General features: G+C 41.8%; 1 protein-coding gene across 8 annotated transcripts in view; it reads left to right on the forward strand.

Annotated features, from left to right (window-relative positions):
• carm1 (coactivator-associated arginine methyltransferase 1) overlaps nt 1–19491 on the forward strand; it is a 182646-nt gene that overhangs the window by 9634 nt on the left and 153521 nt on the right. For all 8 annotated transcript variants that reach the window (XR_015846698.1, XM_088317740.1, XM_088317741.1 and 5 more), the window contains exon 3: nt 2779–2885. Coding sequence is in view for 7 of the 8 variants with exons in the window: in XM_088317740.1 (XP_088173866.1) it covers nt 2779–2885 (107 nt within the window). In the remaining variant the exon portion in view is untranslated. The remainder of the gene's footprint in view (nt 1–2778; nt 2886–19491) is intronic.

Raw genomic sequence — 19491 nt, forward strand, 5'->3', positions numbered from 1 at the left:
TGAAGCACACAGTGGGCGCGCCGCCTTGTAAGGCGCTAGCTCAGCTGCTTTTAGCATAGCAATAGCTCGGCTGCTCGCGCTCACTTTGCCTCAATACCATAAGCAATCGCCACATTTCAAAGACAGTTGCTATGATACCATTGACAATTGCTATCATTGACAATTGCTATCATTAACAATGACTCTAACCAATAATAGGTATCATGGCAATAGTCTCCAAGACTACGTCAGGGGAGGGACTTCACTGGTCACCACACTCCCCTTAGAGTCACGGTTTCAAAAAAAAAAAAAAAAAACTCAGCATACAAGCAAACAATGAAACAAAGAAATAAGATTAACACAAAACATGTATCTCTCATGCCATCAATATAGCAAAAAGAAATAAAAATAACACAAAATGATATCGCAATGGCTTCTTGGGCGCCATTAGAGCAATGCCTTCTGGGAGCCACTCAGACTCAGCCAAATCACATGGCTGTTTAGAGAGATTTGCAGTTATGCTTTGGGCTTTTTGTCTGTTGTCTAAACCTGGGACGTTTCTTGCTTGCAATAACATAAATGATAAGACAGACTACAACATTGTGGACAGCTGCCCTTTTGTCCAGCTTTCTCCCACACCATCACCCAAACACCATAGTCACATAATGTATAGTCATGGTCACTTTGAAGCATAGATGACTCACACTTTGTCCAGCAGGGTGTGCTAACATGCACTCCGGACAGCCCAATGAGTAAAAGGGTTGATGGTCGCGAGTTATACTTTGTCCATATAATGAGCGCAGTCGCCTTACAAGGCGCTGTGTTAGTTTAGGGGAAGATTTGGGACTTTTAAGTGTGCCTTATGACTGCGAAAATACGGTATATGTATATATATATATACATATGTGTGTGTATATATGTATATATGTGTATATGTGTGTGTATATATGTGTATATGTGTGTGTATATATGTATATGGCTGCCAGGATGGCCGAGTGGTCTAAGGCGCCGCGTTCAGGACCCAGTCTCCCCAGGAGGCCTGGGTTCGAATCTCGAATTTCCCCATTGTGGGACTAATAAAGGCAATATTATTATTATTATTATTATAATATAAGTATGTATGTATATGTATGTATGTATATATATATGTAGATTAGTATATGTGTATATGTATGTATGTGTGTATATATGTATATGTATATATGTATATGGATATGTATATATATATATCGATATGTGTGTGTGTGTGTATATATGTGTGTATATATATATATAAATATATATATATATTAGGGCTGGGCGATAAAGCGAAAATTTACAGTTAACGAAATCTATTACAGTGACCGAAATAATTTTGCCCTTGTCGGTAAATTCAGTGTCTAAAAAAGAAAAAGAAAAAGAAAAGTCTTTTCTGTCTGCGGCGATGTTCATGCCTCTTTACGACGGCTACAGCACATCTAGTCACGTGACTCATGCGCTGTAGAAGAATGTAAATAGAAGACTCGTTCGTTGCTGGCGATTCAAATCCTGAAGCGGCTGACAGGGCTGCAGACGAAGTAACGTTAGTTGAAATTGTGCCTGTCGCGCTTGTCCCAAAAACCAAATTTGACATCTGTCGTTTGGAAATGTTTTGGGTTCCATAAAGACGATGTTTGAGCAAAAGAACATGAACTACAAAGTGCGTCGTTTGCACCTGAAACAGCGTATCCAACCTTTTCTTTTTCACCACCCACAACACAACCATGCTGTTGATTTGGAGCTTGTGCTGCAAGTTCAAAGTGAGAAGCAAGGTTGGACAAGTGACAACAGCCCATAATTGAGGTGACACCTTACGAGATGGACGCGATAGCCGAGCACATAGCTAAAGATATAGCTCCTCTAGTTACAGTGGAGCGCACAGGATTTAAACGCCTCATGAACGTAGCCGACAAGAGGTACGAAAATATTTGTCGCAAACAGCACTTCCCGATATGGACAACATCGGGACGGGAGCGGAGACATGTCAAGCATTTTGCATCCACATCCGACTTGTAGTCGAGTCGCAACATGGATCCCTGTTTGAGCCTATTGTGTATTACATAAACGACAAGTGGCGACCGCGCACCAGAGTACTCGAGACTGCCCCTTTTTCCTGATGAAGCACACTTGTTTATTTGGCATTGGCATTCCATTGACATTTTTTTCATTTTATTTCGCATTTTGTTTACAGGCAACTTGCTCCTTTGCACATGGCATTATTTATATTGTTTACAAGATACCTTTCCACAAATCTAGGCCTTTGCAAATGGCATTACAGCATCTCGGCACAATATATTTGCAGAAAAAGTTTTTGTGAGAGGTACCCTTTTTCTCCTGTTCTTTGTGACATTGTTCAAGTCATGCAAAGCAAGCTATTTGGAATGTTTGTTCAAATGATTTGTGTACTTTTATTTTTCATTGAAAGTAATGTATACCAGTTGGTCAATAAAAAAGCAGTTAATATGCATTTCCTGCATTTATTTTGATTTTGGTCCTCAGGGGGAATTTATCGCGCATTTATCGTTATCAAGGTAAAAGTGCCCAATTTATCGCGATATTGATTTTTGGTCATGTCGCCCAGCCCTAATATATATGTATTTATACAAATTCCAATAACTTAAGAGGGGAGTACATGTGGTAATTTTCAGATATTTTTGCATGGTCTTACATTATCATCAAAGGAAGTGCCTTGACATAACTTTGAAGTTGAATTTATATTTTTAGTACTGCTACCTAACATGAAAGAACTTTTCTTGACTGATCTTTGGTGTAAAACTTTAGACTTTCAGTCCTTTTATCACATCTTGAAGAACTGTCGGGGTCACCTTTGTGAGCGGTCAGTCTTCAGTGACAGAACAGAAGAATCATCTGCCGTACAGTACTTCCAGGTGAGTGGACAAAACCAAATCACAGGAAGTGGCACTCACCTTAAAATGCTTGGCAGAATCTACATACATTCAATGACAGCCATTTGCAGCACAGTCAACCCCTTGAGTGCCTTCCTTTTTAGAGGATTTTGATCGTGGCTGACAGAATATTGTGTTCAATGCGGATATAAACATAGATACTTGCATTTACTGTCTCCCTTTTTTTGCCTTTTATTTCCTATTTACCGACTTTATTTTTTTTAATTTTTAATTTTTAAATTCCACTCTCTATTATTCCATTCCAAATTGACAGAATTATTGACATGCACACAAATGAGTATTGTCAATAGATGATATAGTGTAATCTCTAAAGTGATATCCATGTGCCATGGATTGAAGGAGGATGAAAGTAGTAATCTCTGATATATGAGTTATTCCGCTTTTGCAACACATCTAAGATTTTTAACAGTCCTTATTAGCACAGTACGGTGGAATTCAGTAGGCCTTCAAAGTATTCTCCCCACGACTCACAACGTCCCGAGTCGAGGTCAGCAGCACCCCATCTCTGCTATAAACAGTGACAATGGTGCACTGCTTCCCTCTCCTGAGACGCCGGATGGTGGACCAGAATTTACTCAAAGCCGTCCTGAAGTCGTTTTCCATAACCTCACCGAACTCTATCTCATACACATAGCAAATCATGGATTGCGATCCCGACGCCGCACCTTTCGTAATCCCGTATATTCTCAGTCTCCCTCCTCAAGTACGCCTCCAGAGAAAGCATCTTAGAGTTCAGTTTTTCTTGCATTATCACCATCTCGTCCAGAACTTTGTAGAAGTTTTGTAACTTTTTTTCCTGTCTGCCAACCCTGGTTTCAACTTGGTGCCCCCATACAACTCATCTTTGTTTAATTCACTGTCGATTAAGTTCACTTTAGGGTAATTTTCGTTGAGAGCGTTCTGATCTCTGATATGAGTTATTCCGTTTTTGCAACAGCTTCATCCCTATGAATCACTTGCTATTGTTCACACATCTAAGATTTTTAACCGTCCTTATTAGCACTGTACGGTGGAATTCAGTAGGTCTTCAAAGTATTCTCCCCACGACTCACAACGTCCCGAGTCGAGGTCAGCATTACCCCATCTCTGCTATAAACAGTGATTATGGTGCACTGCTTCCCTCAACTGAGACGCCGGATTGTGGACCAGAATTTCCTCAAAGCCGTCCTGAAGTCGTTTTCCATAGCCTCATTGAACTCCTCCCACGCCCGGGTTTGACCACATTACGTCCACAGCTTCGGTTGGCTGCCTCAACAATGGAGGCACGAAACATGGTCCACTCAGACTTAATGTCCCCCGCTTACCCCGGTACATGGGCAAAGTTCTGCCGGAGGTGAGAGTTGAAACTCTTTCTGACCGGGGATTCTGCCAAGCGTTCCCAGCAGATCCTCACAATACGTTTGGGTCTGCCGGGTCGGACCGGCATCTTCCCCCACCATCGGAACCAGGTGGCGATCAGTTGACAGCACGCCTCTCTCTTCACCCAAGTGTCCAAAACATGCGCTCGCAAATCCGATGACACGACTGCAACGTCGATCATCGAACTGCGGCCTAGGGTGTCCTGGTGCCAATTGCACATATGGACACCCTTATGTTTGAACATGGTGTTTGTTATGGACAATCCATGACGAGCACAGAAGTCCAGTAACAACACCACTCGGGTTCAGATTGGGGGTTGCGTTCCTCCCAATCATGCCCTTCCAGTTCTCACTGTCATTACTCACGTGAGCATTGAATTCCCCCAGCAGAACGAGGGTGTCTCCACGGGAAGCGCTCTTCAGCACACCCTCCAAAGACTCCAAAAATGTGGGTACTCTGAACTGCTGTTTGGTGCATAAGCAAAACAACAGTCAGGACCCGTCCCCCCACCTTAAGGCTTACGGTTTGTCATACATCGCCTGGCTAACTCTAATAAACTTGTCTTCAAAACCAAATTTTCTCCAACACGTTGTATAGAAAAGCCCCCCTAACCGAATCAAAGGCCATCTTGGCATCCAGACTCCCTATAATTGATTATGGTTTATTCATGCATAAAGTGCAATATTCTTCGAATGTTATCAGTTATTTGTCTGACGAATAAATCCGGTCTGATCTAAATTAATTAGGCAAGGTCGTAATTTCTCCAATCTTTGGGCGAGGATAGACGTGAAAACTTTGTAATCTAGGTTGAGAAAACTAATTGGTCGATAGTTCCGATAGTTCCCACATTCCTTACCTATCTTTCCCCACTTTTGGAACTACCAATAAAGTTGCTTCTCTCCACGAGGGTGGTATTTTCCCCTGTTGTAAGACATAATTAAATGGTCTCAATTGTAATGAGATTAATATTTGCCTTAAACTATGATACCAATGGAAGTCATAGCCATCAGGTCCTACTGCCTTTCGCCTTCAACCTAGAGTTTGCTGTGTCAACTTCCTCCGCTGTAATTTGTTTTAGAAAATTTTTGTTTTGCAAATCAGAGAGCAAAGGTAGTTCTAAAGAGACGAGAATAGTATCTATTTTATTCTCTCCCAAGGCATTTGGCTGAGAGTATAAATCCCTGTCATAAATTTCAAAACATTCATGAATTTTATCCAATTCAGTTTCCACTATATTTGTTTTTGGATTCTTAATTTTGCAAATTGTATTCTCTCGTCTACGCAACTTTTAAGTCGAATATTTTGTTGATTTATTTTTTCCCCGAGCATATATTTCTGTTTTAGAAAAATTCTATATTTTTTTGGGCCTCGTATGTAAATATCTCCAATTTCCCCTTGTAGTTTCCTGATTTCCTGCTTTGTGGTGGGATTTAGGTTGTTTATATCATCCTCTTCCTTCAATTTTAACTTTGTCTGTAGATCTGCAAGTTTCTACCCTTTCAAGCGTTTAAGATTGGAGGTTATGAAAATTAAGTTGCCCCTCATTACCGCTTTAAGGGTGTCCTACAGAATAGTGAGGGAAACTTCTCCCGTGTCATTTATTTCCAAAAATACCTTCATGTCTTCCTTAATTTCAGACACTAAGACAGGCGGATCATTGAGTATGTTAAAATTTAATTTCCACAATGTGGATAGTTTTTCAAAGTCAGGGATACAGGGCTATAATCAGACAGGTCCATTGTAAGAATATCACGGTCTAAATCTAAATCTGTCTACATTGAACATAAGAAAAATAATCACATCTAGCATACACCTTAAACGAGTTAGAATAGTAGTGGTATCTCTGTCGGTTGAATGCATAAAAACCTCACTAAGATTGTTCGGGGCTGGGTGCCATCCGCGGGGGGTGATGGCCCTGCCCTGTGCGGCCTCTGGATTTGCACTGTAGTCAAGTCGGGAATTTTGAAACTTGCTCTAAGTATCTCATACACAAAGCAAATCATGGATTGCAATCCCGACTCCGCACCTTCCGTAATCCCGTATATTCTCAGTCTCCCCCCTCAAGTACGCCTCCAGAGAAAGCATTTTAGAGTTCAGTTTTTCTTGCATTATCACCATCTCGTCCAGAACTTCGTAGAAGTTTTGTAACTTGTTTTCGTGCCTGGCAACCCTGGTTTCTACTTGGTGCCCCCTTAAAATTCGTCTTTGTTTAATTCACTGTCGATTAAGTTCACTTTAGGGTAATTTGCGTTGAGAGCGTTCTGATCTCTGATATATGACTTCCCTATGAATCACTTGCTATTGTTCACACATCTAAGATTTTTAACAGTCCTTATTAGCACGAGAGCGTTCTGAATAGGCAGCCATGCCCTTTGATACGGAACCAGAAGTCAGGTGTTGGCTTTTTATAACCTTCGTCTTTCTGGATACTTTATAAAGCAATAATCACATTTTGAAACAAAAACAACAGTAAACAGCAATTCTTTTGTGATAGTTGTATAATCCAACTGGGTCTATCTTGAGCGCAATATGATTTATTGTCATTGTCTTAATCTTTGTAAGGCTTTTTTAAAGGAAATATTAAGGCATTGACTTTTCTATGTGTATGTTTTAACTTTATGGCATTTAACTTAAGGCATTGCTTACTTGAGCTGGTTAGCTCATCATATCGTTCATATAGTATCCAATTTGCTATGTCGACATCTAGTGTCCAAGTCAGGAAGTGCCTTCTAAGGCTGATTTTTCCTTCGTAGGGCTTAGCCCAACACACATCTTAATCAATTTTTTGTTCCATCACCTCACCTCACCTGACATGGCGCACCACTCAACACCTCACCATAAGCTAAGAACTAGGTCCAGTACACACAATCATCCCGTTCTTGACCAGCACCTGCTCGACAATCTCTGGTGAAGGGAGTGAGGAAAACCCTGATATGGCTTCCATCAACAAATCAATCACCTCAGAAGCTCCTGGCACAGGCGTCACGTGTCGAGGAAGTGGTGTGGCCGGGGAAAGGGAGGAATCAGGCATCATGGCTGGAGCTAAGGCGGATGTGAGGTAAGGAGCCAAAATCGGATATTGGCGACCAATGGTTCTGGTCCACCGCCAGAGAGACAAGGTCAAAATTTTCATTGTACTTCTTGGACTTGCTCACGTCAGTCAACACCACCACTTCCTCTACAACGACCTCTGGAGACGACGGCCTCACCAATGGGACGATAACGCTGACAGCAATGAGCTCGTCAGGCGGCACTGGGAGCGGAAGCCCCTGGCCCAGAAACCCGTTCCGGTTTAATTTCAGCAGTCGTGACAACTTCGGAATTCAGTCCCAACTGTGGTGGCCGGCCTAGGGCTGACTGAGATGCAAGAGCCACTCTTCATGTGGATGGACATGCGGTCAGCAAAGTACCAGGTGATGTGAAGCAACGGATATACATGGCCTATTATTTGGCCATTTACACCCTCAATATCAAAGGGTACCTGAGGATTACCTTTAGTTGCCAGTATAAGGGTACTGTTACTCGCCAGGTCAGAAAAGCCCTGCCACAACCATTCTTCCGTAACCAAAGAAAGCTTGTTATTTCTTATGAAAAGCCCTTCGGGTGCAAGCCAAGTCTCACTCACTTGGCTAGGTGAAGGGAACTAGAATTGTCCCAAGAAGGACCCTCCAAAAGTCCATGCAGATGGGAGAAAGGTTGACCCACAGAGGAGACACTGCGGCCGGGTCGCATCCTGTAACATACGCAAAGTAAATACAGCCTCAATTTCAATTTGAAACAGTCAACTCGGGTGCCTGCTCTATCGAGAGCGTGGGATCTTCTACTATGTGGGAGTGAGGATGCCGTCACATGCCAAGTAGTAGTATTCCGAGTTGGGAATGTAAAATAAAGGCTGAATAAGTGAAGAACCAGGCAATAAAAACCAATTGGTCAACCATACCGAACCAATGGCGTATTGAAATCAATCCCCATAACACTCCCCATAAGACTAGCTTGGCAGTATGTATCATCCAAACTCTCCCTCCTGTCCCTACAGGATTTTTCTGGTGGTGAAAAAACAAATTCTTGATGTACAAGGCCAGGGCAATGGCGAGTATGCCTTCCAACACAACCGCTCCGTAGATAATCTCAAAGGCCTTCAACGGAGTTATGTCCACCTAACAAAGAAGTAAATATTTTTCCGCAATCCCCGTCTTGCAAGTGAAAACTACTTTGCCATGCATATATACTATGAAGAGGCCAAGCCCCAAAGTTAATGTACAAATCCTAAACCTTAAGACTAATACGATACAATACAATTGTATTTATACAGCGTATTTCACAACAGCTGGAGTTGTAACAAAGCGCTTACCATATGCTGTCATAAATTAGCAGGTAATTAGAACACAAATTAAAACACATAAACACATTTACAATAGATACCAGAATAATATTAGAACAGCGACCAGCTGTTGTGAAATGCGCTATATAAATAAAATTGTATTGTATTGAGTCAAAAGCTAAAGAATAAAAATGTGTCTTCAAACAGGTTTTAAAAATGGACTGAGAGGGGGCTTGCCTAACATTTAATGGGAGCTCATTCCATAGAGAAGGATCGGCAACAGAAAAGGCACAATTCCCCCTGCGGCTCCGCCTAGTCCTCGGCACCTCCAGCAGCATTTGGTCCACAAACCTGAGGCAGCGGGCAGGTGCGTAGCAGTGTTGTTTTCGTCAACGATGACGGTGACGGAAATATTTTGTTAACGCCCATTTTTTTCACGACAATAACGAGGCGATGTCGAACTAAACGGGGTTCTTTGATTACGAAAACATGACGTGACGTACATGAAATTTTCGTTGACGAGATGAGACAGGACGAAATTGTTAGCGTATGTTGCGTCAGACGCTAAAAATATATGACATCCCTTCCTGTTGTACATGTAATCTGTCTTTCAACCTATCTTTTGTTTGGGCACGCCCACCACCTGGACAGCACGCAGGGTGCATGCGCCGCCCACACACCGTCACTCATACTGGTGTCGCACGAACACGTCTGCGGTCATTCGTCTCGGCTCACTCACTGACATGCGTTCCTTTGATGGACCATGGCGACAGTGATACTTGCTAGGCTACTTCGCTCTGATGACCGCAAGCTGGTACAAGTAAACAAGACATATGTTTGACAGAGTTTGTACTTGTGCTACTGTATATAGAACATGTCTACTATAAGTCTATATTGTTAAAACCTTTTTATTTTATGTTACTTTAAGTGAAATAAAGCCACAACATTTGCCAAATAAACCTTTTTGGTTCTCGGCTTATTTTGGAGCAATGAGCATTGATTCCACTGTTACATTATCTGTAATCCTTAATAGTCCATCGGAAAGTCTTTGCTATTGGGTGGAAACCTTGTATGCTTATTTTTAACTAAAACGGTCTAAAACCTTTTTGAGTTTTGGTCTAATACATTTTTAAAAACTAGACTAAAAGTTATTTTTGCGTTTCTGTCGACTAAAACTGACTAAAACCTTTTTGAGTTTTCGTCGACTAAAACTAGACTAAAACTATCACGAATAGGAATGACTAAATCTGACAAAAACTAATAAGCATTTTTGTCCAAATGACTAAGACTAAATCTAAAATGCCTGCCAAAAACAACACTGGTGCATAGGGGTGGAGGAGCTTTGAGAGGTACGCTGGGGCGAGGCCATTTAAAACTTTGAAGACGAACATAAGTATCTTAAAGCAAACTCTAAAGTACGCTGGAAGCCAGTGAAGAGAGGCCAAGATTGGGGTTGTGTAATCCGTCTTCCGAGCGGCAGCATTTTGGACCAGTTAGAGCGAGGACTGGCTGACTCCAAAGTAAAGTGCATTACATTAATCTAGCCTAGATGTAACAAATGCACACTTTACTGTTTCTAAGTGCTGTTGGGAAAGAAAGGGCTTCACTTTAGCCAACTGCGTAAGATGAAAAAAGTTGGTTCGAACAACAGCACCGATTTGCTGATCTACTAACTAAAAATAACTGTCTACTTTAAAACCTAGGTTTGAGACTCTTGGCTTTAGATAAGATGCCAGAGAGCCAAGGTCAACAGGGTTGCGAAGAGAAGGTGCCACTGGGAACGAACACCATAAACTCTGTTTTCTTTTCATTGAAATTCAGGAAGTTAAGTGACATCCAGATTTTGATTTCTTCAAAGCAGGACAAAAGTGGTCTCAAGGAGAAAGTATAATTTTTCCTTAGCACCACATAGATCTCGCTGTCATCAGCATAGCAACGGAAGGAAATTCCATGTTTTCGTAAGATGGAACCTAGGGGCAACAGGTAGCGATGTAACGATTCATCGAAAATCGATTTAATATCGATATAATCTCCTCAAAATATGCATCGATATAAAAAAATAAAAATTGATTCGCAACGCCGTTGTCTCAAGTCTCTGCTGTAAACAAACTGTGCGCTACTTAATATGATGTAAACTTCCGTTTCATAGCAACACAGTGAGCATTTATAAAGGAAAAACGTTGCGGGTGACCCCCTATTTAATTTACAATAACATTTTTTTTTCAGATGTCTTTTTTTATTACTTTTCAAAACTGCAAAGGTAAAGAACTCAATCAGTCAAGTTTACTTATCCGTTTTTGCTATTTTAACTAAGAGGGGAAAAAAAAACAAGCCCCCTGACAGCGAACACACAAACACACCCCCACAAACGCACGCACGATAAATTGTACATACAATACTCATTTAAAGTAAAAGTAAAATGAAAATAACACATGCCCCAAGTGAGCCGTAACTCATAGACTATGCACTCATAAAAAAAAAATAATTCAATGGAGTAAAACAAAAGGAAATAACATAATAATAATAATTAAATAAGATGACAAGTCTACTCATAAACAGCAGTGGTAGGTTTCTCAAAAAACGTCAGGAAGGGGCGTCACGCCTTGTATAATCCATTTTCAGTGCCTCGGACCGTGAATCTTATTTTTTCCAAGTCCATACATTGCATTATGTCCCTTAACCAGTGTACATGAGAAGGGGGAGCAGGGTCTTTCCATTTCAAAAAATACATCTGCTAGCAAGTAATGATGAGAGAGAGCAGATACACGCGACAGGTCAAGGTCTGGGGCAACCCCAAAAATGGCGGTCAAGGAGTTCGGCTCAATGTTACAAGATATGACCTCAGATAAAGTCTGGAAGACTAATTTCCAGAAGATAGTTAGAGAGGGACAGGACCAAGATAAAGATAAAGATGTCCTTTATTAGTCCCACAATGGGGAAATTTGAGGTGTTACAGCAGCAAAGATATAGATCACACAGAGTCGGCGGCGTAATGTAGCCGTTAATATATAACATTAGCAGCAGACATTCATAAAAAGCATGCAAATATACACAGTATAAACGTATCTAAGTGTAAGGAAACACTCCTAATGCCTGTCCATTATACAGAGGGGGAAACGCTGTAATGATAAAAACTACTGAATGATTGAAAATACTGCAATGATAAAAATATTGCAATGATAAAAGTACTGTAACGGTAAGAGTACTGAAATGATAGAAAAGTACTGCATGATAGAAAATACTGCAATGATAAAAGTACTGTAATGGTAAAAAGTACTGCAATGATAAAATATACTGCAATGGTAAAAGTACTGTAATAGTAAAAGTACTGCAACGATAGCAAAATACTGCAATGATGAAAGTACTGTAATAGTGAACGTCCTGCAATGGTAGAAATACTGCAGTGATAGAAGTACTGTTATAAGAATATTGTAATGGTAAACAAAATACATCATTGGTCAATATTTAAGTACACCATTGGCTGAAAGTACAGTAGTAGTGTATATTGCATCCTAGGACTGCACAATTGCACCAATGCCCTCCCGTTTGTAGGCCTGACCCAATGTTCTTGTTAAAAAGTCTGACAGCAGTCGGCAGGAAGGAGCGGCGAAATCTCTCTTTGGTACAGCGAGGGTGTAACAGTCTATCACTGAAGGAGCTGTGGAGTGTTCTCAGTGTCATTGAGTGCGTGGGCTCGGTTGTCCAGCATTGATGACAGTTTTGCCGTCATCCTCCTGCCCCCCACTGAGTCCACAGAGTCCAGGGAGCAGCCCAGGACAGAGCTGGCCCTCCTCACTAGTTTGTCCAGTCTCTTTTTGTCCCGGCCCGAGATGCCTCCTGCCCAGGAGACCACTCCATAGAAGATGAAGACCACTCCATAGAAGATGACATATAGACTAGGGTAACAGGTTCGCCACGACATCTGTCGCATGTCGGGTCCACAGTCGGATAAATACGTGATAGTTTGGTTTTGGAAAAGTGGACTCGGTGAACCACTTTAAATTGGATAAGCGCATGGCGAGCGCACATTGAGAATGAATGAACCTGATTTAAAATGGAATCCCAAACATCGTCTGTGAAACTGAATTGTAACTCCTCCTCCCAAACAGCTTTAATGATTTCCAGAGATGGAGAATGCAGTTTGCAAATTAAATGATAAAGTTTAGACAACAAACCTTTGGTATTGGTATCGATAGATAAAAAAATCATCAAGGGGATTATCCGGAGGTTTACGAGGAAAGTGTGATGTCATACTTTGCACATAATGTCTGACCGGGAAATACCTAAAAAAATGTCATAGCGCTATTCTGAACCTGTCTTTCAAATCAGAAAAGCTAAAAAAAATCCCGTCTGAATACATATCTCCAAAGCTTCTTTGAGCTTGTTCATGCCAAACCCGAGAGCCTGCTGATGGAGTAAGTGATTGGCTGCAATAGGGCTCAAAAGTGAGGAAGCATGAAGACCAAGGGTCTTCCTAAATTGGGACCAAGTTTTTAGAGCTTGTTTGACCACTGAGTCACCGAGGGAAGTAGGGCACATAATCGGATGGGGGGAACCTAACAGTGCGGGCAAGGAGACCCGAGGACCCCCAGAATGAGCCTCCATAGACACCCACATTGGAGGTGAAGGATCCAGATGGAAATGCTGCCAGTAAAGTAGACCTCGGATGTTAGCAGCCCAATAATAGTACTGAAAGTTTGGCAAAGCCATACCACCTCACTGCATGGGTCGTTGAAGAAAAGCCTTTCTCAATCTAGGTTGTTTACCGTTCAAGATAAAAGACAGAATCAAGGAGTCAAGAGATTTGAAGAGGGGCCCAAATAGGAAGGCACTGAAACGGATACAGAAATTTAGGGAGCAACATAATTTTAACAGGGTTAATCCGACCTATAAGGGACAGCAACAATGGGGACCACTTAAATAAAAGCCGCTTTGACTGCTCAGGTAACGGGAGAAAATTTGCTTTGAATATGTTTTTAAATATTCTAGTGACACATACGCTAAGATATACAAATTGTGCTCCTTCACATGCTTAAGTGTAAAGTCACCGTAATCGAGTTTAGATGCCTTGTCATTAATCAGACACAGTTCATTTTTGTCTAGATTTATTTTAGAACCAGACACTTTTCCAAAACAATCCAAAGCTTTCAGTATTGCAGGTAATGACCTAAGGGGCCGGACACATGCAGCAGTAAGTCTTCTGCATAAAGCGAGGCCCAATGCTCAAAACCCCCCCTTGCAGATGCCCTGAATCTCCCTGCTGTTCGAGATCACAAGTGGTTCAATTGCTAAGGCAAACAGTAGGGTGCTTAAAAGGCAAGCCTGCCTTGCTCCACGGTGAAGTTTGAAATATTCCGAGTAGTGGCCATTGACACGTTAACACTGAGGCCATAGGCGAAGCATATAATAATTTTATCCATGAGCAAAATAAAGGGCCAACGCCAACCTTCTCCAACGCAAAAACCATATATTCCCAACAGACCCTATCAAACGCTTTCTCTGCATCCATAGAGACAACCTCTTCTGCTTGAAGATTGGACGTGTAAATAATCTCAAACAAACGTCAAACGTTATAAAAAGAATGGCGGTTTTTAACAAAACGAGTCTGGTCTGGTGAGATAATCCTGGGAAGCACCTTTTCCAATTTTAGAGCCAGCAGCTTTGCCAAAATCTTCATATCACTGCTTAGAAACAATATAGGCCCATACGAGGCACAGTCCTTGTATTTCCTTAACAACAGAGAGATGCAGGCCTGATAGCATATAGAGGGAAGGGCATTGGTCTCCAACGAATCATTTAAAACTAGGAGCAGGAAGGGTGAAAGGTAATCCGTAAATGTTTTAAGAAAATCTGCCGAAGACCCATCTGGCCCTGGTTCCTTTCCAGACTGCATCGACGCTACAGACACCTTAATTTCCTCCAGCAAGATAGGAGCTTCCAGAACTTGTCTCAAATCAGGAGAGAGGGAGGGAATATCAAGAGAGTCAAAAAATGCCTCAATATCGCGTAATCTTTTGACAGATTCAGGTGTGTACAACCTGGAATAAATTATAATATTAATTATTTTAGGGTCGGTTGAAGTGTCCCCACCGTCAGTATTAATACCAGGCATCAGTTGTCTCGATCTAATTCCCCATAAATGGTTGGCCAAAATCATGCCCGTTTTCTCACCGTGCTTATTAAAAGCACTTTTTGCCCTAATCAGTCCTGACGGATAGAAATTATGTTCAATTTGGTCTGCAGCCGCAACCGTTCTTTATATAAAGATGGAGATGGTGATTGAGCGTAATGTCTGTCTATATCCAAAATTTGATCAGAAAGAGCCCTTTGTTTTTGCATAGCCAATTTTACAAGTCTTCATTGCCTCCCAAATCATTGTGTTGGACATACCCGGTGTCGTATTCTCAGACCAAAAAGTTTTTATTTTGGAAGAAATAAATGTGACAAATTTCACATCCGTGAGCAATAATGGATCCAGTCTCTAAAGCTTTCCCACAACATTGCGCCCCGGGACAGCCATTTCAAGAAGAACAGTGGCATGATCTGAGATGGTAATGCTTTCATAGCCACAAGACCTGAGATGTGGAAGCAATGAGTTGTCAATGAAGAAATAATCAATACGGGTGTATGTGTGATGAAGATGAGAGAAGAAAGAGTATTCCCTGCCATGTGGATACAAAAAGCGCCATGGGTCGGTAATACTAAAATCTTGAAGCAGCGATTTGATGTACTTGGCTGATTTGTTCAGGCTAAGAGTTTTAGAGGAGGAACGGTCGAAGAAAGCATTCATAAAACAATTTAAATCTCCCAAAATTAACAAATGCAAATTCAAATTCGACAGTCTAGAATAGACGTTCTGGAAAAATTGAACATTGTCAAAGTTGGGCTCATAAACATTAGCCCATGTCACGTTTATGATCGAGTTTGCCTGACACAATAATAAATCATTGTCGTCTGAAGTTATGTTAGAAGGTACAAAAGTTATGTTTTGCTGTATCAAAATAGCAGCGCCTCTGGCCTTAGCGCCAAAATTAGAATGAAAATATTGCCCCGACCAACATTTATGCAACCGCCAGTGAGTGGTCCTGATCCCTCAAGTGTGTTTCTTGGAAGAAAATTACTCATGATCTGAGCTGCCTCAAAAGAGAAAAGACACTCTTGCATTTAACCGAGTGGTTCAACCAGTTTACATTCAAGCTAACACATGTAAGGTTATTGTTCATACACTACCAATTGCACAAGTAGAATGACAAGTATAGCGATGAGAGAGAAAAAAAAACCAAAACAAGAAACAAAAAGAAAACTGACAAACAACACATACACACACATATGCTGTCTTAAAACAACCCCAAAACAAAGTACAGGTTGCCAAAACTGCAACCATTCTTTCTCCACTCCTCCATAATATCACTCTCAATATAACTCCCTTGCTCAGGCTCTAACCCCATACAGAAATAGCATAAAATCCCTGTATACCAAGGAGGATAAATAGAAACGACCGACCGGCAGCACAATCAAATAATAATAAAGATAAACAGAAAGAGCTCCCGCCGAATGTCGAACAGTGAGTACCAACCAACAAGAAAGAAACATTCCTGAACGAGCTGGTTGAGCATTCACAGTGCCACACGCTGGTCTTCTGTGCGCTTGATCAAGTCAATAGCCTCAGAGACTGAAGAAAGCCGTCGCTTCCCACCGTCCGGTAATGTGACGCGCAGTTTGGCCGGTAAAAGAAGAGACGGACAAAGCCCCTTTTTATACACACGTCTCTCTTACGAGGAAATCTTTAGTTTGGAGTCGATGAAAGCGGATGATAACAGGACGAGGACGCCCACCCGGAACCCTTATCATTAGCGCCCAGGGCCTTCCTGATTCTGGCCTGAAGACAGGCGAATTACTTTTGAGCCCCATAACAGGATCTCTCCCCATCACAGTTTTCTTCATATGTGTTATATTTCCTACAGGTATAGGGTCTCCAATAATTGTGTTGGGGTTAGTGTTTTCCTTCCAGGCTGGCCTGATGTTATGGAGTAGCTCCTGAAGTCCCACGTCGACTTTATCATATGTTTCTATAGGATACGTTGAAATGGGTCGCAGCGTGCTTATCGGGGTGGCCTTTTTCTTAATTGCACTGTTTCTATCCAAAATGTAATCAATGAAGTCAGGGTGGTCATATTTTGCTTTTACAGCTTGGTTGCCGGATAAGTCGTGTTACTTAATCCATGCGCTGTCTCACTCTAAATGGGCATTTCTCTTCTTGAGGGCATGTCTTCTCTTGTGCTCTGCCGATCTCGGGGGCGTTGATTCAATGGTCTATCCGTTCCACACCTCCAATTCAAATCCTTCGCCAACTCCACCAACTTTGTGCTCCATTCCTTTCCATTAACATTTTTTCCCCCAACCAATTTTAGCTAGGCCAATGGTCCTTTCAGCCGCGCCATTGACTTGGGGAGTGTAGGGTCCCGAGCCACATGCAGCCCTTTTCTAGTGTTTAAATGACACTGTTAGATTAGCCTTTAGTCCTGCTTTTACTCCAAAATATTATTACATCGAGTCCACAAACACGATAAGGTATTTTTCACCTTGTGCGTTCACTCCCATAGGGCCATGCAGACTGATCCCCACGGAACAGTGGTTTTAATAGGCAATCCATCTACACTCGCTCACAATTCCTTATAATGGCAAGGATTTTCTTCTCTGGAATCCAAAGTTCCAGTCTTTCCAGCTCCTTTTTTGTGGGTAAGGAACCTCCGTGGCCTTGCGCTTCATGTACCCCCGTGTTTACCTTGCTCACTAACACATCTGGGACCACTTTTCTTCCTTCGGGGGCTTTGTCCTAAATGTTTGATCCTACAACAACTAATTTTCTATCTTGGATGTATCTATGTTTACTCAGGAAATACAACCTGGACAGCAAGCTGCTGCTGGTCTTCTACTACTCGTCCATTGAGAGCGTGCTGACTTAGTATATGTCCACCTGGTACAGCAGCTGTTCTGAGGCAAACAGAGTAAGGCTCCAGAGGACAGTCAAAACATCAGAGAGGATTATTGGCTGCCCTTTCCCCTCCTTGTCGGATATCTTCACCATTCGGTGCCTCAGCAGAGCTCACAAGATCATCAAGCACAATATTGCCCTGAGCTCACACCTCTTTGACCTGTTGCTCTCTAGCAGGCGCTTGAGGTGCATCAAATGATCTTCATGATGAACTCTCGCACACAACGTACCCCTTACCTTGTAGAACTGCGACATGTTTATTTATTTTCATAGTTATTCATTTATTTAATCTTTAATTAATTTAATTCATTTATTGATTATATTCGCACTGGAGAGTGGAGCTCTCCAATTAGTACAATGACAATAAAGGGCATTCTGATTCAGATTCTGTCAAGATCATCATTACCTCTTCAGTGGGCCCCCTCCTTGGTATGGGCCCTCTGGTGGACAACATCATTGTTCAATTTCAGCCTTAACTCGTCTATTTTCTTTCACACACTGGGGGACTGGTTTTCCTTTTGCTCCCTCATAACCATTGTCTTCCCAAATGGTTAAATCTTCCTTGAGTGCTTGTGCACAATAATGACTGTCCGTTATAATCCTCACATGTTTTGCTTGTAGTTTTTTTTTTTATTTCTCTTTTTGTTGTTTTCACAGATCTAAACCGTGTATACATCTCGCATACTCACATACACGTCACCATTATCACATTATCCCTGTAATCCCATCTCTAATAAATCTAGGGTAACAAGTATCCTATTCTCTTGCATGTCTCTAAAATTTAAACACTTAACATACAGAACAAAAACCTCTGGGGTGTACCATATATTCATCAAAAAGAGATATCCCACAACATATCCCAGTGTAAGGAAACACTCCTGTCTGTCTGTCCATAGTACATAGGGGAAATAAATAAAAATGCTGCAATGATAAAAATACTACTATGATAAAAATACTGCAATGGTAAAAAAAAATACGGCATTGGTCAATATAAGTACACCATTGGATAAAAGTACAGTCGTAGTATGGATTGTATCCTTGGTATGCACAATTGCACTAATGCCCGACCGTTTGTAGCCTTGACCCAATGTTCTTGTTAAACAGTCTGACAGCAGCCGGCAGAAAGGAGCGGCGAAATCTCTCCTTCCCACAGCGAGGGTGTAACAGTATAACTGAAGGCGCTGTGGAGTGCTCTAAGAGTGTCATTGAGGAGGTGGGCTGGGTTGTTCAGCATTGATGACAGAGTCCAGGGAGTCCAGGACAGAGCTGGCCCTCCTCACCAGTTTGTCCAACCTCTTTTTGTCCCGTCCCGAGATGCCGCCTGCCCAGGAGACCACTCCATAGAAAATGACAGATACAACCACAGAGTCATAAAAGTTTCTGAGGAGTGTCCCCCTGATCGCCATGGGACCTCAGCCTCCTGAGTCGCAAGAGTCTGCTCTGACCCTTCATACAGAGAGCTTCTGTTGTCGCGCCAGTACAGTTTATTGTTCAGATGAACACCCAGGTTACTTGTAAGTCAAAACCCTCTCAACGTCTGTTCCCTGGATATTCACTGGTGCAGGTGGAGAGTGCCGACGCTTGCAGAAATCCACGACCAGCTCTTTGGATTTCCCACCGTTGAGTAAAGTAACCCTTTCCATTTGAAATACAGTTGGCTTTTCAGCTTTCAGCCATTTCCTGGTTATGGCTTTTCTGCATGCACCGCTCAAGAGCTTGAATAAATATTTATCATCATAAGACACATTCTCTCATATTAAGGCACCAAAATACAGATATTGCATTTCAAAGGCGATATGCATCTGAAATACCTTTTGCAAAAAGATACAGAAATGATTTGCCTCCAGGTTTCCACATTATCTCCAACACATATCAGAGACCGTCAAATGTCT

This window comes from Idiotropiscis lumnitzeri, chromosome 15 (genome assembly GCF_059441095.1).
Source record: "Idiotropiscis lumnitzeri isolate Australia: NSW breed Sydney's pygmy pipehorse chromosome 15, RoL_Ilum_1.0, whole genome shotgun sequence".
NCBI classification, from domain to species: Eukaryota; Metazoa; Chordata; class Actinopteri; order Syngnathiformes; family Syngnathidae; genus Idiotropiscis; species Idiotropiscis lumnitzeri.